At 40.3% G+C, this 21,490-nt stretch overlaps 6 protein-coding genes across 9 annotated transcripts in view; 3 read left to right on the top strand and 3 right to left on the bottom strand.

Moving 5' to 3' along the window:
• LOC106656615 (kinase D-interacting substrate of 220 kDa B) overlaps nt 1–3,493 on the top strand; it is a 35,174-nt gene extending 31,681 nt beyond the window's left edge. For all 3 annotated transcript variants that reach the window (XM_014377698.2, XM_023462812.1, XM_023462813.1), the window contains exon 20: nt 1,221–3,493. In XM_014377698.2, the coding sequence (XP_014233184.1) occupies nt 1,221–2,080 (860 nt within the window). In that variant the 3' untranslated portion in view covers nt 2,081–3,493. The remainder of the gene's footprint in view (nt 1–1,220) is intronic.
• Nucleotides 3,494–3,719: 226 nt separating this feature from the next.
• LOC106653246 (meiosis-specific with OB domain-containing protein-like) lies at nt 3,720–8,980 on the top strand. Its single transcript, XM_023462704.1, has 14 exons — nt 3,720–3,890; nt 4,043–4,190; nt 4,270–4,761; nt 4,844–4,957; nt 5,033–5,198; nt 5,264–5,471; nt 5,556–5,684; nt 7,322–7,528; nt 7,614–7,826; nt 7,902–8,083; nt 8,151–8,343; nt 8,402–8,573; nt 8,661–8,809; nt 8,890–8,980. The coding sequence occupies exons 1-13, from the start codon at nt 3,795–3,797 to the stop codon at nt 8,768–8,770; spliced, it is 2,430 nt and encodes an 809-aa protein (XP_023318472.1). The 5' UTR covers nt 3,720–3,794; the 3' UTR covers nt 8,771–8,809; nt 8,890–8,980.
• On the top strand, nt 5,952–7,187 carry LOC106657079 (U7 snRNA-associated Sm-like protein LSm11). Its single transcript, XM_014378368.1, has one exon. It carries the CDS (start codon nt 6,201–6,203, stop codon nt 6,867–6,869), a length of 669 nt encoding a protein of 222 aa, XP_014233854.1. The 5' UTR covers nt 5,952–6,200; the 3' UTR covers nt 6,870–7,187.
• LOC106657070 lies at nt 8,893–10,163 on the bottom strand. The gene is made up of 5 exons (XM_023462833.1): nt 9,904–10,163; nt 9,620–9,831; nt 9,448–9,520; nt 9,152–9,238; nt 8,893–9,070 (listed from the first exon to the last, which is right to left on the bottom strand). The coding sequence occupies exons 1-5, from the start codon at nt 10,161–10,163 to the stop codon at nt 8,893–8,895; spliced, it is 810 nt and encodes a 269-aa protein (XP_023318601.1).
• On the bottom strand, nt 10,142–21,442 carry LOC106653253. Of its 2 annotated transcripts, XM_023462703.1 has the most exons (6): nt 21,176–21,442; nt 20,451–20,800; nt 20,231–20,389; nt 16,710–17,130; nt 11,418–11,590; nt 10,142–10,224 (listed from the first exon to the last, which is right to left on the bottom strand). In XM_023462703.1, the coding sequence occupies exons 1-5, from the start codon at nt 21,204–21,206 to the stop codon at nt 11,457–11,459; spliced, it is 1,095 nt and encodes a 364-aa protein (XP_023318471.1). In that variant the 5' UTR covers nt 21,207–21,442; the 3' UTR covers nt 10,142–10,224; nt 11,418–11,456. The 2 variants fall into 2 exon arrangements, with proteins under 2 accessions (XP_023318471.1, XP_023318469.1); XM_023462701.1 differs by lacking the exon at nt 21,176–21,442 and having other exon boundaries at nt 20,451–20,991.
• On the bottom strand, nt 17,203–20,000 carry LOC106657066 (very long-chain specific acyl-CoA dehydrogenase, mitochondrial). Its single transcript, XM_014378343.2, has one exon. It carries the CDS (start codon nt 19,325–19,327, stop codon nt 17,429–17,431), a length of 1,899 nt encoding a protein of 632 aa, XP_014233829.1. The 5' UTR covers nt 19,328–20,000; the 3' UTR covers nt 17,203–17,428.
• Nucleotides 21,443–21,490: the final 48 nt, after the last annotated feature.

Here is a 21,490-nt window from a genome sequence, read left to right on the forward strand (position 1 = left end):
ATGGATAAGTTTATACTTTATGTCAACTAAAATTAATGTGAGACATGTGCCGTGCTAATGTGCCAAAAGTGTTGACAAAAAAGATGAGATTTTAAAACATTCTTACATTACCAGCTGGTGATGTATTAAATAAAATGTTCTTAAAACATTGTTACTACACTATATTGTTGATACAAAAAAAAACATTGAATAAAATAATGTTGAATTTTGATAGAGGAATATCATTAAATTTTCAAGTACTTACTTTTATTTTAATTGAAAATTAAACTTTATTTGATGGTACTTTTGAACATTAAAAAAAATAATAAAAATAATGGGATGAAAGAACTGTGATACTTATGAAGTTTAAGAAATAATAGAGTATTAGAGAAAGATTTAAAAAGTGATAAAACAATGGAATGTTCCTCAGCCAGAGAAATCTTTAAAGTCAAAAACAGTGAATATGCAATAATATTATTGAATCAGATAGTTGATCTCAATGGAGTGTACTAATTTGTCGCGTTGAAACGATATTATTTAATGCTACTACTACACTATAGCTGTATGATTTTTGAAAAAGTAGTTTCTATTATTTTTTATGTGAAACACTACGCAAAAATGAAATTATATTATAATTATATCAATGGCAATAAAAAATTTAAAAGAGAGTCGATCAAAGTTTATTGCTCTTTTTATTGCTCTTTTTTTTCTTTCTTCAAACAAGATTTTTAGTTAGACGGATGTCAGGGCCTAGGTCTTGGTAGGCTATACATTTTTGAAGATGTCTTTATTGTAGATCGAACGTAGTTAATATTTAATTTGATATTTTGTTTGTTATTTTACAATCGTTTCTCGTACTAACACATTATTCAAATAAGAATGTTATTCACGTGTCGTTTGAATGCGAAACAAGAAATTGAAAACAATAATAATCTTACACGTTTTTACGAGAGTTTTATTGTATTTACAGCGTTGTTTAATTCTTTATAAGTGCTTCGTGCATGACAAAACCTCTCCACTAATATCTTTCAGCTCTTAAAGAAAATACTAAATTTGTAAATAACCAGTAGCGTTTGACTAATACTTGAAAAACTAAGTACTCACACTATGCACGCAGTGTTGCTTTGCACGATTACCTAGTAAGTACTATCTAATCTTAAAAGTGTCGCACGAAACAGTGTAAGCTGTGTTCGCTACAAATGTAAATTATTCTAAAATAGCGTCTCGAAATGTTGTTACAGGTATGCGATCACGTGCCTCGAGCATGTCCCATCAAGAAACGGACTACGTGATACTTCAGTCGAATCCTCTTCTGCACTGGGTGCCGGTCTCGGAAGAGGCCCTGGCCGAGGACTCTAGCTCGGACGACTCCATGGATTCGTACGCCATGCCCCAGATGCATCGAGCTAGCTCTCAGCGCAGCCTCTCGTCGCATTGCAGCGTAGTGTCGAGCTGCTCGACCAACAATCATTACCGAACGCCACCGACGAGCGCGGGACTCCATCATAAACAGCAATTGAGGCCCGGCTCGCTCATGGTGTCGCCGCCCACATCGCCGAAACCGGCGTCGCGCTCCAAGTCCACCGACAACTACGCCGAGGCCCTGAGACGGGGCAATCGACGCTCGACCACGTCGCTCAGCGAGGAGCTCGGCATCACCATTCCCGTGCCACCGGTCACCTCGGGACTTCCGGCAAAATTGAGTCGCCTCAAGGACAAGCTGCTGAGCCACGGCAAATCGGGCCAGCAGCAGACGGGCAGCAACGAAGCGACTCTGTCGACGAGCGAGGACAGCGGCGGCGAGTCGACGCCGCTGGTCTCGGAGCTTTCGAGCCCCACCTGCTCGTCGGACACCACGTCGTCGATGCGCAGCCCGGGTCCGACCGACAACAGCAGCGACTCGGTCTCGCCCACGACTGCCGGCTGCAGCACCGGCGGACACATGTCGCGAGACTTGACGTCGAGTTTGGAGCACTGCGTCCTCGACATGGGCGCGCTCGGTCTCATGGTGCACGAATCTACCGCTTCATCGGCCAACGGCGGCCGATCGCTGGCCCGACAAAACGCTCAGGATTGGGAAAATCCCGAGACACCCGTGTGATTTACCGCGAAGCGCAATCGATATCTGTTGTTGTACCAGTCACGAAAATACGTCGATGTTATCTCCGTTTACTTTATACAAATTATAATATAAAAAGCGGGGCTCAATGTATCTCGTGACTTTTTTTGCGCTTTCAGTACTCCACTTGTATGAATCGGCAATTTATGCCGATCTCGTATATCTTTGATGCATTCCTCAGTTTTTCGAAGACTACATGGTTGCTATTTTATACTTATTGTAATTATCCGATACTTAATGTGTTAATAACGTGTCTGAAACATTTATGTGACATCGAAGTTCCGTTATCGATATATTCTATTGATTAACCGAAACAAATACGACTGTTTTTTTTAAGAAAATAATTTTTCAGAATGCGAGTGCTTATTTGAATTAGTGGAAAAATCGTTTCGATTTTATGAGAACCTTTTTTTTCTCATAAGATACAAATGTTTTTTATATGGTGATCTGAAAATCAGGCTGTTCCGTACTTTTTTATGCCTCTTATTTACTTGAAAAGTTACTACGATTTTATGCTGTCTTTAGTACGATATTAAGAAAAATGTTTTTAAGTTAACGGCATTTTTAGCAATAATTCCTTAAAAATTATTAATTTTTTTGTTATACGGTTGTATCGTTTTCGTATTTAATGTGAAAAGGAAATCAAAATCAATCGAGCTTTTAGAGTTGTAATTTTTTACTACTTATAGTTTTTGTAAGTAGACATTTCGTTAACATAATCATGGAATTGAAGGCATACGATATATGCTCAATGAGTTAGCTAAATAAAATTGCCAATTAGTACTTGCAAACAATTACATTGGCATTAGTAGTTAAAATTCTTATTGTAGATAGTTGTTTATAAAACACCGGAATCTACTGTAACAATTTATACTTGGCAGTATTACTTAGAAGAAAATTTGGTGCCTTACATGATGATATATTTAATAATTGAAAATGTTTCTGGTAGTTTTTTCAATGACGTTTAGCAGTTAGCTTGCATTGCACGCTATTATTGCTGATATTGTATGTTTAAGTGTAACAGTTTACCGTGTCAATTACACTAGTTACGACAAATATAATATCACTTACAATCAATGATCTGTTCTAGTTCGTAAAATTAATAGTTAAGCCAATTTTCAGTTACTATGTGTAATATTTCGTTACCAATTACATGTTAAGATGTATCTTTTTGTACATTAATCGATATATTGTAATATTGAAGAGTATTTTGTGGGAGGTGCTATTTATTGCTTATCCACAAAATAAAAGCTTGAATAACTCGGTTATTTACGATTCAATATACAAATAATTTATAAGTTATAAATGATAAATAAATTAATGAAAATATTTTTTCAAACCACTAAAGTTAAGATGTTGATATGTATTAAACAAAAATGACAAAATAAATGATAAATCAATTAAATCGCTCAAAAAGTTTCTTTTTCCTCGTTCGAATTCTCTGCTGTTTATAGAAAATTCAAATATTCCGTTCGAATTAGTTTATCGAACGTTCGTGAAGCCCGCCGGTAGGTGGCGCGACGTCGGGGGGTAAAAATTCAAATTGTTCTTAATAATCTCCGTTAACAGTTAGTCTACACCCTTGGCTCATTCGTTCGTTCGTTTTTTTACCGAACACATCGTTGTTGGTCGTTAAGGACCCAATTAGTCGCGAATCATTACGCAGGTAAAGTAAAGTGAAAGTAAAGAAATAATAATGGCTAATGTGTCAAGACAACCGATTTGTTCGCTTCAACCGCAAATGCAAAATACTGTAATAGTCGGAGTGATTATACGAAGTCAGAATTCTAAAATCATCGAACGCACGAGATGTAAGATAAAATCACTATACTCATTTTTTTCACCATATCGCTTTATGGAAATCCATAAATTTTTGTGTACTATTAATATTTAAAATCGGTCAACATTAAAAGTGATAATTTCTTGGAATTTTTTTTCGAAAACGTTACGAAATTCTCAGATAACAATGGATCGCGAGCCGTTTGGAATTTCACCCTCAGAGACTCGGTGAACGACTTTATTAACGCCACGGTATGGGGTGCGGTAGATTTCATCAATAAATTGTTCACCACTTACGGCATCGGAAGCGTGGGTAAGCTCTATAGAAATCGACGATATAAAAAGCTCTCAAATGTGAAAAATTAACGAGTGACTCCTTGGATCGACTCAAGTGGAAGTGATAAATGCGAAAATCACCGATCGCAAGCCCGACGATCCGAACGAGGTGTACGTGCCATCGGTGACCAGTCAATTCACCCTGACGCTGAACCAGAGCTCCTCGCTGATGCAGCTGCACTCGAGCCCGGCGACGCCTCGCTATGCCAGTCTCGTCAGGGTGCCGACGAAGAATCCGGCCGGAGCCCTGAATCTCGCCTACGTGCTGGAGAACGCGGAATCGTTGAAGAACCAGTACGTCGACGTGATCGTCGTGGTGACGTTCGTGAGCCAGACTCGCGAGATCGTCACTCGGCTGGGCGAGCTGTCGAAGATACGCGAGTTCGAGGTGAGCGACCCGTCGACCAATCACTCGCTGCCCCTGACCCTGTGGGATCTCGAGTGGATCAAGCTGGCGGACAAATGGGAGCCGAAGCACACGGTGCTGTTTTTGGCCGACGCCCAGGTGACTTACAGCGATAAGGTGCGAAAGTCGACTTTGACGATAGGTGAGCGCAGAGCAGTTTTTTTTTATTTGAAATTGGAATACGAGATTGGAACGCAACGATTGGATTTGAATTTTTTTTGTAGTGAGAAAAACCGTTATCACGGAGAATCCTGATATTTCTGAAACGAAACAGATGAGAGATGTATTTCTGACTAAACCTGATATCGGATCGACGTCTCCTTACGCCGTTCCAAATCGTAAGATACACAATGAGTAACGGTAAATTTTTGGCTCGAGAATGAATTTTTAAATTTTTAATAATTGAATTGCAGCTAATTCCATAACGAAGCAAATGACGATTCGTGAAATAACTAACAGATTGAACCTTGCTGCATCGATTGCTAGCGACGAAAGATTACAACTGTTGGTTGTTGTGACTGCCATGGTCGACGATATGAACTTGGATAGTAATGATTTAACGCTTCTGAGTGCAAGATGGTTTGTTTTTTATATCAATTGTAATAATTTTTCTACTTTCTGCCCGAACTGTATTTTGTTTTCAGTGCCAAGTGTAAAAGAATGGTGGCAAGTGGTAATGAATCGTGCATGAATCTGGAATGCCCGTTTGGAAATGGCTTGAAGGCCCCGATGAACGTTGTTAGTTTGAATATTTTGATTACTTTGAAGGATGACACTGGATACTTGGTGGGTTGTCGTTTACGAGACACGGCCGCTGAACAAGTAATTGGCTGCACCGCTGAAGCTATTGGGGTATTTTTATTATCAATTTTTTAGGTTGTTATTCACCCTTTTTTCCTTATAATAAATGACATCAAACGAATTTTTTATTCATAGGGTATGACGAGAGAACAGCGTATCAAGTTGAAGGAGAAATACTATAAAAAATTATGCATTGTTCGGATGCAAATTATTGGTCCTTCCGCAAATATACAAAAATCGATTTATAATATCCTGGCCCTGAATGTTCTCAATCACGATGATAAATTTGAGCCTTTTGATATCGATGACTCAGAATTGCCATAAGGTTGTATCGATTCATAATTATTGATTATGAAATTCAAATACTGTGATTGAAATATGTCGTGATGCTAATCAAAACGATTTAATAATTTTATAACGATTGATTGGTTTTTTTTTAATTACATTACGTTTCAAAAATGTAAAATTTTCAATTGGAAAGAGGTTAGAGAAATTCTAAAATGAAAAAATTGTACCGATAAGTCATTTGAAGTTATTTTCGATAAAAAATTTAAGAAAAAAAGTAATTGCAATTAGTTGCATTATTGGTGTAAGACAGAAAAGAATTTGGCATATCATCGAAATACCTATATGTAATATGGTCGCGCTTGAATCAGAATCATATACGCTCCGTCGTCCGCTCCGACTCCGACATTACACGCGCAGCAGCCCGCGCGGTCGGAGCCATGAAGCTTGGCTCTCAGTGTGTCAGTTGTCAAATTTCTCCACACACACACAAGCATGGAAGAAGATAACAATTCTTCCAACGACAGTACAGACGCTTACAGTGAAAAGTTCGACGCGCTGAAAGCTTTGACCAGACCCAACGTGCGTATCCCAGTTCCGGACGCGCCAATTTACGACAATCTCAGCAAATTCGAATCGGTGGCACTCAAAGGACTCGTGATTAGCAGCAAGCCAAAAAATGACGCATCGAAAGCTTCGAAACAACAACAACCCGCGCGAAGATTTTTGCCGTCACAGATGCCAATACAATCGACCAGTAGAGACAACCAATCGGGAAAAAATGTTCTCAATCGAATGGGCAAAGCGCAGGGGCCGCTTTTCGCTCTTTATCAATACATGGAAAATAGAATTAGGGTTAAGATAACCACGAGAAACGACAGAGGAGTTCGAGGCTACGTGGAGGCGTACATTGCCGCGTTTGACAAACACTGGAATCTGGCTCTGGAGGACTGTTTCGAGCACTGGACGAGAAAAGTGAAGAGAAAAGCTCCTGCTCTCGGTGATCCAAGTGTCGACCCGTTGTCAGTGCCATCGACATCGAGTGTGAACTCATCGACCAAAGTGATCTCGAGGACGAAAAAATTCGAAACTCTTGAGAGGCATGTGCCTCAATTATTGCTGCGTGGTGAACACGTGGTAATGGTCAACAAAGTCATTAGTTAAATGGTGGCTGCATTATAAAATTGTACATATATTTTGATTTTAAATAAACTGACGATTTTTGCTACGCACTGAATGTGTTTTCATTTAGCAACCGAATGTAAACAGTCCCACGTGCCCGCGCGCACTTGTTGCCTTTATCATCGTTGCCGCGGCTCGAGATACAAACAGCATAATACACTTGTTCTGCAAAACCGTTGCAACTGCTGCTGCCGGTGCGCAGAGGTTATTTGCTGTATTGTTTACCGTTCGTGCTCGGTGTTGGAAGTTGAAAAGTGTTAAAAGACGAGAAAAGTTTCTTGATAGTGGCCAAGGCATTTTGTCGATGTAATACCTTTTACACAAAAGCACAGGTTATGTTTCATGAACCATTAAATAAATATTATTGACTATTTTTCGCAGTTGAAATGGCGGAATCACTTGAAAATTCTGATCTCCACGACTCACCAACCGAGAGGTTGCGAGACGATCTCAGGAGCCAAATGAATATACATAGGAAGAAAAATCGTCAAAATGTTATTAATAGAAAACGACCCTACTTAGGAGAAGTGATTCAAAATACAGTATTTTCCGAGCAAGATGTTAGCAGAATGGCTCTAAATTTGCGAAAAAAGCCGCTTGATGGAAACGAGTATAGAGATTTACAAAATGCCTTGATTCAGGTACATAAAAGAAAAAGAAAATTAAATTCATTCTTATGCCTTTCAATTCAAAAATTGCAACCTTCTTTTACATTATTTTTTGCAGAGCGAGAATAACATAAATTCATACTTTTCCGTTGGACAAAGTTATGAAGGATTGGTGAGAGATTTGTCTGGAAGAAATGGCACGCACAAGCTCTTTGCTGCTAATTGTTTATGTAATTTGTCTTTAGGTAATTCAAAAGCGTGTTTTACTCTTTCCAAATTTTCAGCCCCTTACTTAATTCTTGAGCTAGCAAGTAGTAACATAAAAATAGCCGTAAGTTGACAATGTTATGTGAGTTATCATAAATGTAACATGTTTAATTTATTTTTGAAAATTTTTATTCCGAAGGAAACATGTGCTTGGACCATTGGCAATATTGTGAGTCAAAGTGATAAGGCATTGGCAATTTTTAAAAAACAAAATTGCTTACAAACTTTAATAAAAATTTTGGATGAATGCCAAAGTGAACTGTTGCCTGCTTTGCATTATGCAATTTTACGATACGTTCATGCAGATTTCAACAATATTAGGTATGAGAATATTTGAATTTAGACTAAAAATGTAAGTTTTATTTGTGATTAAAATTTGTATTTGTAGTGAAGAAGATTTGAGAAAAATTGCTGATCATGTTGCCAAAAAATATAGTGAAGACTCAGAAATTGATACAATTTGGTTAATTGCTATTTTATCATCATATTCAGCATGTCATGAACCTTTAAAATACTGTATTAGTCAAATTTTTTCCAAACTTTATTCTTTATCACAGTCAAAAGATGTACATTTAAGCGAGGTACTTTGAGTTAATATAATTCCTCATAAAAAGTAATTATAAAAGTACACTTTTGCAGGTATCAGCATATTTACGAACGTTAGCTAATGTCATCTGTGAAACTACAGGAAAGGTAGCTCACCTAGTATTTGGGAGTTGTGAATCTGAACATGAGAAGAATCAATTGCTTTTTGAAGCATTGCTAAAATATCCTTATGATTGTGTGAGACAAGAAACAATTTGGTTACTTGGTTTGTATAAATTTTATTCACATATACTTTATCGTTTATGTAGTGATAAATATTAAAAATAATTTAAATAAATATTTTAATTTGTAGGTAATCTCTTTAACCATCCAGTGGATACCGTTAAGCAAATTGTATCCTTAAATGCTTTATCTTTAACTTCTTTAACATTAGCTAAAAATGCATGCAGCGATGTAGCATAAATAATTATAGTAATTTTTAAAATATAACAAGTAACAAAGGTAAACTTATAATATAAACTTATGATAACAACACTTTACATTATATATCACAATTTCACATAACAAATATCCATTTTCAGGAATTAAAAAACTTTTTTCGGAGATGAAAATCTCATTGAATTCTTTTCACTATTTGAAGGATCTTTTTCGATACACGTAGGCATAATAACGTTAAAATACACGTTGCCAATAACCGTTGCCGATACATGATTGACGTCTTTCAAACATTGATAAAAAGTCTCATCGCAGACGCAATGGCTTCTGTAAATACAGTACATGGATTATGAATGATAATAGAACAAAGCTTTATATTGTTAAAAATAGTTAAATAATCATATTTACCTGCTGAAGAAAGACTGATTATCGAGATTGTAGCGATTTTTGTATGCGCGAATTTTCACCGGGCACAAGTCGTGCATTCGACAGCACCTACAAAATTTACGGAATCACTATTGTGGTATTTTCAGAGATCTTTACTTATTATATCATTTGTAAAAAGCGTCAATTACTTGAATCAATTCTAAAAATTAATTTTACGAAGCAAGGAAATAAGCTTATTGTTGAAAACTACTCATTAATTTACATAGAAATAAAAGATTATATTTTGTACTTAATCGATAGCCATGTTTTATTCATACCTGTCTAAATTAGGCCTTGAACCCAAATCGTGATAATTTTTAGCGATATCTCCGGTACCACACCACTTTGTTCCTGGAAAAAAGCAAACCCATTAAAATTATAATACAAAAATAAAACGTCGATCGGTAAAAAAAAGAGTGCAACGCATGACTGCATCAAAATTTTATGTACCCGGCACTATTCCCGCCAAGAGCGGATGAGCATTTCTTTTTTTGTCCCACATTTGAGTCACCATTCCTATCGATCTGCCCTGCACTGCGATCGGTCCATCGAGTCTGTCGCACTTGATCATCAACCTGATCATATTTTCAAACGACAGACTATTCGATTTCAGACCGAGCGACGTTAAATTTTTCAAAGTTTCTTCGGCTTCCCATGGTTCACTGAAAATCAAGCGTTAATCGTTAATTATCAAATCGCTTATACCGATCTTTTTCGGGATAAGAGTAACTTACTAGACCTCGATGAGCTCGCAGTGTTTCAACTTTTCATCGGTGTAATCGATGACGGCGACGAGTTGCTCGTAAAAGTACACCGCCCGCTTCTCGTTGATGGCCGAGTCGAGGGTGGGCAGTTCCGGCACACCCTTGAAATCGGCACTGACGCCCGTCAGCCATTGGTCGAGCAGCGAGGGCTTCTGCCAACTGGGACTGCAGCCACAGCAAAGCCAAACGAGCAGCAGACTCCACCGCCAAACTAACGATCGTTGTCGCATCTCGCGATCGTCTCAGCTCTCGGTATAGATTCGGACGAGCCGTTGCTGCCAACTCCTTTTGCTATACATGTAATTTGTATGTGTGTAAGTCAAGTTGCGCTGGAAACTGTATGGTCTCTGCCTTCACCGATATACAGATCGTATATAATTATTAAAGAGTCGAGTGCCGATTGGACGCGTGTAAAAACCTGCCGATCTTCTCCTCCGTGTGCGTGTATTATGCGAATAATTATTATGCCCGGTGAAGCCGGGCCCCCCTCATAAGTGTCATGAGTGAAAGAGGAACACCGCTATGTACATGGTGTTCGCTCGAGAGTGAGACGAGTATCGATATTATACAGCTGCCAAAGAATTGCAACACCGCGAGAGTAGTTTAGCGTTTTTTTGTATAAGAAAAAGTGAAAACGACCACCTCTTCTCTCGCTCACTATCCCCCTCTCGTATACAAGCGTAATTATATAGGTAGAGCAAAGAAAAAATTAACATCATTTGCAAGTTTAATATATGTACAAGCCTCTCTGGAGCAATATTATATGGTTGTATATATACGGCCGCGATAATAATTGTGCACGCTTTCATTTGCTCGCGGTAGGCGCGATGACGATCTGCGGGCATGTACTACACGGAGAGTCGAGCTGAGTTTTTTTTTTAAACACGCGCAGGAGTGCTTGTTGTAGTTTATACTTCAGCTTCCCGCGGGAGAAAGTTTTCGAGTCCCTGCGACGATGGGTCTCCTCCGAAAGTAATACGCGTTTAGAAGCACTTGGCGAAGTTCCCTGAATGATCGTTAACAATAGGCGCATGTCTACAGTGACATTTCTGAACGTGCGAATCTTATGTTCGAGTTCTTAATTAATCCTTGGAAGGATAAAAAAAAGATGAATCTCTGACGCAAATATAAATTCAACTTCCGATATTCTAAGAAAAGAAAATTTATCAGTCCATTCTTGCTAATTAAAGATTTAATAATTAACAATTTTTTTTATCACGAGCTTGTTTATTCATTACGAAAAAAAGCACACAACATCATTAAAGATTAACGATCTCCTTAAACATTAATAATAAAGTTTATCGCGGGTTTTTCTTGCACAACAAAATTTTATATACATCGACTTGCATCACCGCACACACGCACGTGACTTTTTTTTCTCTATTTACAGGCAAACGAAAACGATATATAATAAAAAAAGCCACCGCCGCTGCGTGCGTAAGAGAGGACGCGGACATATTTAAGTAGGTTTGATTTTTACTTGCCTATTTATGGCGCTGGACAACTTTTTTTTACATTAGGCTCTAAGCGATTCTGGTAGTGACGGCAGCAGCAGCGGTGTCGACGCTCGACCTTTTTCTTTTGCCTTCGCACGACGACGACAACGACGTAAGCAAAAAGCCACGGCCACTTTCCACCTGCTTTCCCATTTCGTTCCCTGTAATTGCGTTTATAATCCTTTATAGACGTTGGTCAATCACTCGCGCGATTTTATCTTTTTTTTTTAATGAAAAATTTAGGTCGCTGAATTTGCGTGATTTTTCACTCGAAAAGCAGTGAACTTTGTGGAAAAAACAAACACTCGCGACGAATGAAAAAAAAAAGTAAACTGAAAGGTATTTTCACCATTAAAGATGACTCAAATACAATGTAACGTACAACGATTGTCGTTTGGCGTGTTATATTAGTTTGCTCAAACCGGTCGTTTGGAAGCTAGTAATTTGGCAAATAGGCAATTTTCACTTTTTTCCTAAATAAGCCATTACTTTGATGAACTTGTCACATATTGAACGATACTAAATGACTCTTTAATAAATAATAATACGCTGTTAAACTTTTGTAGGAAAAAGCACGCGAATCGTCCTATCATTATGTCGAAGCTGCATTGCAATTTTAATGGTGATATTTTGATTGCGATAAAATAAAAATTCCAAGTGCGCTCGCACACGTACTTAAATCGGATGAAATCCAATGAAATTATCGATGTCCATCGCACCTCGCGTCGAACTATTGAAAAATATCGTATAAATCGTGATCGCGGACACACTCGGAAAAATCGGCGCCCCGGATATATCCACGCGTGTATATATATCGACGCACACGAGCAGGTACAAGACAAGACTGAACTCCGGCTAATACGATGTTGGCGCGGAAGGCTTGAATCGACTCCTTCGTGCGTAGGTTCGCGTACGTATATAGACAGGTATATATATCCACGCGCTCTTTCACCTGCTGCACACAGCTCTTTGTGAAACTCGCTGCTGCTGCAACGGGTGGGATAGTGCGAGTATGATATTATACCTATATATCATGAGGTATATAAATGGCTTGTCTCATGGCATATACACCTATAGCTCTCATAACTATATACTTGTATAGAGCTGCATCTTTCAAGGCTCGCGCTGCATTATTTACCGTGAAAACGCGAATAGAAAAAAAAAGAGACAAGCCGACGCCGTGGTGAATGTAGGTAGAGATATCGTGCACATCGTCGTGTACATCATTATTTATTCACTCGTCACTCGCCATTGTGTGCGCGAGGCGCGAGCATCTACGGTAAATATTATAATATATAGGTACAGCGCGCGCGGCTGTATGCATGTGAAATCGTATATCGCGCCGCGTAAACGTGCTTGGCAATCGGTATACGAGATCGCACCGGTCGAATTAAACGTGTGTTTGCAAGCAGCCGTGTAGTCGCGATGAAACATCGCGGCACGAGCGAGTTTCGATTATTTTGAAAACTGCGAATGTCGAGCTGGAATGCAATGGATAACGTTTCCAGAGTTGTTTTAATGTCATTAGAGCCTGCGAGTATTACAACGGATCGAATGGTTCTTTACTTTTTTTTTTACCAAACTCATTATGAATATTGTTTTTTTTTTTTTTTGGAGCCTGGTTCCGTTGCGACACGACGACGATTGTCTTTAGCTGACCGTGAAAATGATTACAAAGAAAAACTATTCATGAGAAAAAACTTATTTACGCAGGAGTAAACGGTTGCACATCTATAATGATATACTTTTATGCCTGTCGCGCACGTTATATGAATACCCGCGTGCGTCGAGCGCACAAACAAAGACGATCATTAGGACGACGACGAGGCAGTAAAATAATTTTTCATTCACTTTTTTTTATATAATATGCAACATTAGAGAGCAAAATATACTCATAAACTTGAAGCTAAGCGTAACAAATAGTAGTCTTTACTACAACACATAAAATTTCCGAAAATTACATGTCATTTCGTTATAATCCGAGAGTATAACGACGCGATAAAATATTTGCGGATTATCATCCTCGGTTGTAATTATAATCGTTTGTGCACACGCCCGATATTTTGCATTGATAAGAGCGAGAGACAATCAATCACCATTCGTTACGTAGAAGTCGAAAAAGAGGCGTGGATCGTCGAAATTCGGGCAAATACTTTTTTTTTACACGACGATGAGTAGCTTTGAATAATAACAATGCTGAGGAGAATAAATCGGTTGAATATAAGTTTTAATTTAAGCCTCTAAAATCTGAGGAGGAAAAATTCTTCGAGCATGTAGATAGACGCGTAATTGAGTATCAACGCTCTGAACAGATAACGCGCTCGTATTATAATGCCTTTGCGACTGCCGGTTATAATATACCCGCGCAGACGTTAACAGATAAAAAAACTTTTCGTTTCGGTATCCAATAACTGTCAACAAAACTATCAACACAACAGCGATCCTATATAGTTTTAAGGTTTGTGTGCGTTTGCTTTTGTATCATATTTATTTATGCGAAAAATCAGCCTCGAATAACGAGGGAGAAGAGTCTCGAAAGAGAAACTGCGGGTGGCCGTGTGTGCGCGCGCGCGTGTACAGCATGTAGTACACATTACATATAGGAGTAAGGAGAAGATGTCTGTGCAGGTTTTGCCGATCGTGGAACCTACTTTTCACCAGAAGTCCGCCGCGAGTATAGTCCCTCCTCGCTCTTCTCTCGCGAGGAGCGCGTCCGCAGCGATGCGCGAGAAAGTAGGCCGTCGTCACGTGTGCGTACTTACGTATTTAAGTATACGAGCGCGCGGCTCGACGCACACGTACGAGACCGGCTCGGCACAATGCAGGTCGACGTGTTTTTTTTTTATCAATTCATTTTTTGCCGGTAAGTTCGCGGTAGGTATGTATATAAATGTGCCGGCACCTGCGAGCTCGTTGACACACAGACATATAAGCTTTACTGGCACAAAGAGCGAAATATGTAAATGAGCGTATATATGTAATTGCATCCACGATTCGCACGTTTTAAGAATTATAAAAGATCTGCAAATAACTTAATTTTAAGATTCGAAACTTGAGAAAATTAAATCGAGCTTTTCAGCGTGTATAGACAAAAAAAGCTGGTGTAAGTGTAACGGATTGCCGCCGCGAGTCCTTGATCGTGAAAGTTGAGCCGGAAAAAATACATTATATATAGACCGCTCGTGCCAAAGTTACAAGTGCATTTATAGACAACCTTCGCGAGAGGTTCTTAGTCATTTGTTTAATTATTACGACTATATACGTGCATTACTTTACTCGTTTTACACATTTTTGTTCCGTGAATATACACATGACACGATAATATTACTCGGGATGTTAATATAAAAATTATCAAAAAAAAATGTCGTATCGTACGTTAATTATAACGTTGAATCATTAAAATATGCCCAGACGAGCCGCAATTAATTTGCTAACGGTCTCTTCGGTAGGCAGACACAAAGCTAATATAACACACATTTTTCTTTCATACGTATACAGCGAGCTTGTATCGATCTTGCTTGGCTTCATTCATTTACGGCTGAGTTTGGAATCAAATTGGTTCGATCGAAGCTAGTCTACATGGGGTCATAGATAAAATAGTTCGACAAACAGTATACATTCAAAACAAAGCGCTAATACAGCTATATAACGATGTTACGTAAAATGTATAACTCGATTTAAAAAAAACATCAAAAGAAAAAGTCGATGTATAAGTTTATTATTTTTGAAAGTGGTTTTTTAGAATCTGCCAATTGCGCAACCACGATCACTTTTCATTGAGACAAAAAACCTTCTCTTTCTAAATTTCTATTATGTCATTTCGCAACGAGCAAGATCGAATGACTAAGTGTTAGTAGGCATATACATGACACAGATATAGAGATTTTCAAACTATAATTCGGGCATTGGTTTACGGAGTTAATGATGCGCGTTAAGAGCGGAGCGATTTATATTGCTCTTGAAAGATTCGTACTTGTCTTACTAATCTACTAAAATATAAAAAGTGTACGCAATAACAGTACACGATTCAATCAAATCGTAGCATTGGAGGACTTTGACGTAGAGGCGCTGATACATATTCAGTATATTAGTTGGTCGTAGTAGAATCGGAGTTATCTCTGCAGTCCGCGCGCTGACTAAGCTTCCAATGCTGTGTAACATGATTCTGCAGATTTCAAGAGCCGAGTTTTGTCGCTCCCCGCGTATTTATACATTCGGTCGACTGCATGAATCGATATACGAGGGCATGCTTTTACAGAAAATATATACTACGACTATATAATATAAAAATTAAATACAAGGAATTTTTTTTATACGTTCGTACTTTATTTTTCAGTAAAAATATCAAGAGCAGCGAGTCATTGATCGTGCGTTGCGACCGATCGACCTCGCGCGTAAAAGATACTCTACTCGAACGTCACGAAAAAATGTCTCAAAAAGTCAGAAAAGTAAAAAATAAAAAAAGTAAATCAAAAAATGAAAGAATAAAATCATTGAAAGCTCGTGACACAGTTCACAATCATCAATCGGTCTTCTGATTAGGCGGCGGAGAGGACGCGCGGCCCGATCCAGCATTGGCGGCGTTGTTGTTGGCCGTTTGATTATTGTTGTTGTTGTTGGTACTGGACTTGACGAAGCTCGACAGATGATTGCCGTTGTTCTGGCTCGCGCTCACGACTCCTCCTCCTCCGGAGCGACTGGCGCTCAGCGTCAAACTGACCGGCGTCGCGTTGATCAGCTGCAGACGCACCGGACACTGGCGATAGCCTTGATGGGGATAGAGAGAGAAAGAGAAAACGACCCTTTTTTGTATAATATTGACTCGCTCGGACGTGCGCGGTAATGGTAGATCGATTTTCATAAATTTATGAGTTTATTGTACATCTACGGGACACGAAATAAAATTATCATCGAATCGATAATATTGTAAGTATACACTGCTCGCTCGAGTGCACTTCGCGATCATCGTCGTTGATTATAAAAAAAAAACGGTTTGGTTGGCACGAAGCCGACCCGAAGCCAATACCGATCATATAATGTAACGCCGATAAGTAGCTTGTTTATTGTTTCTCTTTTCCAGCAGCTAGATGCCAATATATATAAAAGCATTGCAAAAGAGATCGAGGCTTTTCGAAAAAAAACGAGATAAGAAAAAAAACCTCGCTATCTCTCAAAGTCGAGTCGTTGGCTAATTCGAGCGCCAAAAAAATGTATCGTCGTAAAAAAACTGTCTATCGCAAATCGGCATTACGCAAGCGGGAGAAATTTTCTGCTCATTACCCGCGTGATGAGGTCCCGAGCAGTGACAGCACACGGGGTTGTTTCTCGGCCGGGTGCAAAACTCGACGTTGTGCGGCTCGCCGCAGCGCACGCAGCGCGGCAGATGACGGCAATTCGCGGCGACGTGCCAGAAGCCCTGGCATCGGTAGCACTGCAAGACGTTCTCGAGGTTCTGCTGTTGCTGCTGCTGATGTTGTTGGGCGAGCTGCTGCTGTTGCTGCTGCATGGCAGCTCCTTCGAAGGCGTAATTGTTGCCCAGAGCCGAAGCCATTGTGGAATTGTTGTTATTGACATTGCCACTTCCGCCGTTGCCACCACCGCTGCTTCCCCGCCAACGTTCGGGGATGGCGCAAAAACGCGTGGCGCCGAAAAAATCCAATCCGTGACGCAGTAGCTGCTCGTAATGACTCGCTTCCAGCACCTAAAGATGTGCGGTTTGAATTTAACATAATTACGGAGTCAAGTCTGGGGGACGAAAAATATACAGACAATAATGAGTTAATACGAAAAATTTTATTTTAGTTCAATTTTTACAGCTTAAACCAAATTATTGGTTTAGTATTAATACATGATTTGTCGCTTTTTTTGTCATTCCATGACACTGATTAAATAAAATAATTGTATATATTGTACATTGTTTACAGATAATTTAAATAAATAATGTAGATACAATAAAATCAGATAAAAAATATATATTCAATTAAAATATCTCTTTCTGCTTAAAAACCAAGTGGATTCTTGTGAACTATACCACCAACATCACAAATCTCGTTTGAGATCAAACTCAGTTTTTTGAATACGTCTAAATTCTTGGAAGCACCTACAATTTTGAGATTGTAAGCAACTCGACTGGAAGCCTCGCTGCACCATACTTGAGCTAACATAATTTCGTGTTTAGCACTTGGTACATTATTCTTGGCTGATGCACTGGCTTTACTTAATACAACTGACATGGTGTAGGTGTCGATTGCAGCTTGGGCTATCCTGTTCAAGATGAACTGTTCATCGACAATTTTTCTGCCATATTTCACGAGCACAGACTCAATAGTAGAGCCAAATGCTTCTACACTCTTGGCACACAAAGCTGCAGATTCTGCGAGTTCTGGATGAACGAAAGGAGTCATGTTTGGAGCATTCAAACCAATCACTCTCGTAGCTCTCTTTGATACTTCTTCTGCGATCAAGCCTAAATTAGCTGTTGGATTTTTGAAGGCTTTTTGTAGTTCTTTCAGATGACTTCCAGCAAATTGAATACCAGTAAGGGCAACGAACAAACGAAGGATGTCATTGGTACCTTCAAAAATTCTGAAAATCCTCAAGTCTCGCATAACTTTTTCCAATCCTGTTGACTTCATGAAGCCCATTCCTCCTAAAACTTGGATGGCTTCGTCACATACCCACCAAGCAGATTCAGAAGCAAAAATTTTAGAAATAGCAGCTTCGAGATGATAATCTTGGCTTCCTTTGTCCATATTACCAGAAACCATGTATGCCATAGATTGTGTTACATACTGCAGCAATGCCATGCGAGCCAACTTTTCTTGAATGGTACCATAGTTGCTGATTGTTTTACCAAATTGAACACGCTGCACAGCATGTTCAGTTGCCTTTTTAATGCAATGCTGCATTGTGCCAGATAAAGCACAGGCCATACCAAACCTACCGTTGTTCAAAATTTGCATAGCAACTTTAAAACCTTCACCTTCTTGTCCCAGTAAATTTTCAGCTGGAACTTTTACATCTTCAAAGTATACTTCAGTTGTATTACTGCACTTGATACCCATTTTGTTTTCTGGGGGTCCATTAGTAACACCACCGAATCCTCTTTCAACAATAAAAGCTGTAACTTTATCTTTTGTTTCACCAGTCACTGGATCTGTCATGGGTACTTGAGCAAAGACTGTAAATATTTCAGCCAATCCACCATTTGAAATCCAAATTTTGCTGCCATTCATAACATAGTGAGAGCCATCAGCTGATTTGACAGCTCTGGTACGTACTGCACCGGCATCGGAGCCACAGCTTGGCTCAGTGAGACAGAAAGCAGCCATATCACCACTCGTCACTCGTGGTAAGTACTTTTTCTTTTGTTCTGGATTACCGAATAAGAGAATTCCTTTGAAACCAATACTTTGATGAGCTCCCAAGGTAATACCAACACCAAGATCATTGTAGCCTACTACTTCCACCAATCTACCATATTGGGTATTATTGAGCCCAAGACCTCCAAGCTCTTGTGGCACTTGAATGCCAAAAGCGCCCAGATCCCAGAGAGCCTGCATGGTTTCCTTATCGATGGATGCATTCTCATCGTTTTTAGCAGGATCATTGACTTCCTCGAAGAACTTTTCGAGCGGATCGATCATCATTTGCAGAGTCTCGCTTTGCTCATCGCTCAAGTGCTGAGGAAACGGGAACACTTGACTGGTCTGCAGATGACCTCTAAACATATTCATCGTAAACGATTGAGATTCTTTAGCAGCCGATTTTTCGCTAGATTTTTTGGCATCCTTCTGTTTCACGGCTGCCTGGGTGGCGAGGGTGCGCAGATTCAAGTCCAACATCTTGTTGCCACCCTTGGGGACGGCAACGATATACTTTAATCCTCGGATCATCATGACTGTGCAGAAATTTTCTCGTCAATATGTCCAGTAGTAATATCACGCAAGATTATCTGGATGCTGTTTGCTGCTGCTGGTTTTTCACTATTGATTTCGTCTATTATTATAATTCGTCGAACGTCAGGTGGAAAACAACGTCATGTCCTCGTTAAGAAACAAAAACGGCGACGATATTGCTGCGTTCGAACGATATCTCACGGACGGAGAGCACTCTTATAAACTGTTGCTGCGATCTGGCTTGCAGACACTCTGTACTGGCGCGCAGAATATTTTACCACTACACTAGATCAGCACAGGCACGAGCCTCCAACAAGTTATGCGTCAACAGCACACAGCGCGAAACTGCGTATGTGTCTGTGTACGAATCGAGAGTAGTAGCCGTCTGCGCGAATTATCAATTCGCCAATCGAGTGTGTGTATACACGTAAAACCGCAAGGGTGTGTATGTATGTGCGAGCGTGTGAGTGCGTATCTACTTGTTTACTACAAAAGTCGAGAGTTTGACTGCGAAACTGGTCGTCGAGGTGACGCGTACTTTTAATAAAAGCAACGACGAAGATGAAGAAATTTCGCGTAATTCAGATTACGCAGCAACATATGTTAGCGACGGGACACTTTGCGCGCCCACTATATATGTTTTTTACTATATATATCACACAAGTCGAAAACAAGTTTTCAAGTGCGTTCTCATGATGATATACGTACAATTTCGTGTATATAAATTCGCACACAGCATACACAGTCGGTGCGCCGAATGGGGATTTCCGAATCCGCGGACGTTAATAACTTTTCGCGCGCGCGCGAGGCGGGAAACTTTGAAACGAGATCGAACGCGCTCGCGAGCTTTGCGTGCTCCAAACGATAACCGACATGTAATAGACCGTTGATAACAATTTTCACCTCGACTCTGACGTAGTGCTTGAGACGTTCGATGGCCCCGCTGGCGATTCCCTGCCTGGCCAGGGCAGAGTCGATGTCCTGGAGTGGTATGGCCGCCGGCACGTCGCGCAGCAGCACCGCCTGACGATGGCGAGAGTCTCGGTCGCAGAAGCGCGCGACCTGCAGCGACGAAATACATCGTTTATTCATTCGACTTCGAAAACAAAATTAGCCGGAATACCTGAACGGGCGTCTGGAAAATGCGCCCGAAATCCTCGCGCTGCAGCAGCTTGTCGGCGTCGGACTCACGGGCGAAGCCGGCGATCAGGCCGCAGTGCGTCTCCGAAACGTTCCATCGGGCCGAGGGCTCGGTGGCTCTTATGGCCTCCTCGAGGTTGCGCCGGGGCAGCTGGGCCTCGACGACGATCTGGCCATCCCGACCGACCGAGGCGGTGCGCGACACGTACAACCAGCAGATCAGTGCCTCGACGTTGCTCGCGCTATTGTTTTCCTTGTCTCCTTTATCCCCTGACGCTGCTACTCCACCTGCTGTTGCTGTTGCTGCTGCACTGGATTGCGCTGACGAACTTTCTGCAACGAGACATTGCGAGAACGGCGTATTTTGAAAAAAAAGGACGCTACGTTTCGAACGATACAGTTGCCCCACGGACTTAACCAACAAATTATCTAGTTTATTTGAACTTGACTTTGTTTGTCGAAAAGAAAACACCTTTCGCATTACTTGAAATCCATGTGATCATCTGTAACACGTTCGACTCCGAACGACGCGACTCCGAAATGTGTATAAAGCAACAAGCCCGAGCGCGTCCAGTTCGTGCATCATCGCGCGCGCGGATGCATGCATGCAGGTATGCGCCACACAAATACGAAACGAGTTTCTCGTAATCCCGCGTAGCAGCGATATAGGTGATCCGTCAAACGGACAAATGCGCTTGGCTCGCTTACCTTTTGAATCGCTGCGAACTTGCTCTTCCATCCTTTTTTCACACAAAAAGACGATTGCGCAGAGCCTATTAAAAAACAGCCTCAAGAGAGCATTTTTTCGAAGCTCCTCGCGGCTGCAGCGAGGCCGCGAGTTTGCAACTCGACGGTCGAAAAATCGGGGTTATTGAACCCTGCGCATACCGCACTTTTTGAGAATGTCATCGCCAACTTCATATCGTTCAATTATTTTTTTCCCCGGATTATACTGTCGCTCGGGGAAATTTTTTACGAACGAGATAAAGTCGCTTCGAGAATTTCGAACCGAAATCGAACGTA

Source organism: Trichogramma pretiosum, unplaced genomic scaffold (genome assembly GCF_000599845.2).
Source record: "Trichogramma pretiosum strain Unisexual culture from Peru unplaced genomic scaffold, Tpre_2.0 scaffold1, whole genome shotgun sequence".
Lineage (NCBI taxonomy): Eukaryota > Metazoa > Arthropoda > Insecta > Hymenoptera > Trichogrammatidae > Trichogramma > Trichogramma pretiosum.

Excerpts from the sequence above, each read along its gene's own strand:
- LOC106653246 (XM_023462704.1), top strand. The coding sequence starts at position 3,795 with ATGGCTAATGTGTCAAGACAACCGATTTGTTCGCTTCAACCGCAAATG. Across the intron at positions 8,344-8,401 it reads AAGATGTACATTTAAGCGAG|GTATCAGCATATTTACGAAC; the intron begins GTACTTTGAGTT and ends ACACTTTTGCAG. Across the intron at positions 8,574-8,660 it reads AGAAACAATTTGGTTACTTG|GTAATCTCTTTAACCATCCA; the intron begins GTTTGTATAAAT and ends TTTAATTTGTAG.
- LOC106657079 (XM_014378368.1), top strand. The coding sequence starts at position 6,201 with ATGGAAGAAGATAACAATTCTTCCAACGACAGTACAGACGCTTACAGT.
- LOC106657066 (XM_014378343.2), bottom strand. The coding sequence starts at position 19,327 with ATGATGATCCGAGGATTAAAGTATATCGTTGCCGTCCCCAAGGGTGGC.
- LOC106657070 (XM_023462833.1), bottom strand. The coding sequence starts at position 10,163 with ATGCGACAACGATCGTTAGTTTGGCGGTGGAGTCTGCTGCTCGTTTGG. Across the intron at positions 9,832-9,903 it reads TGCGAGCTCATCGAGGTCTA|TGAACCATGGGAAGCCGAAG; the intron begins GTAAGTTACTCT and ends CTTGATTTTCAG. Across the intron at positions 9,071-9,151 it reads AATCAGTCTTTCTTCAGCAG|AAGCCATTGCGTCTGCGATG; the intron begins GTAAATATGATT and ends CTGTATTTACAG.
- LOC106653253 (XM_023462701.1), bottom strand. The coding sequence starts at position 20,948 with ATGCGAAAGGTGTTTTCTTTTCGACAAACAAAGTCAAGTTCAAATAAA. Across the intron at positions 20,390-20,450 it reads TTTTCCAGACGCCCGTTCAG|GTCGCGCGCTTCTGCGACCG; the intron begins GTATTCCGGCTA and ends TCGTCGCTGCAG. Across the intron at positions 11,591-16,709 it reads CTCGGGACCTCATCACGCGG|GGAACGAAATGGGAAAGCAG; the intron begins GTAATGAGCAGA and ends ACGCAATTACAG.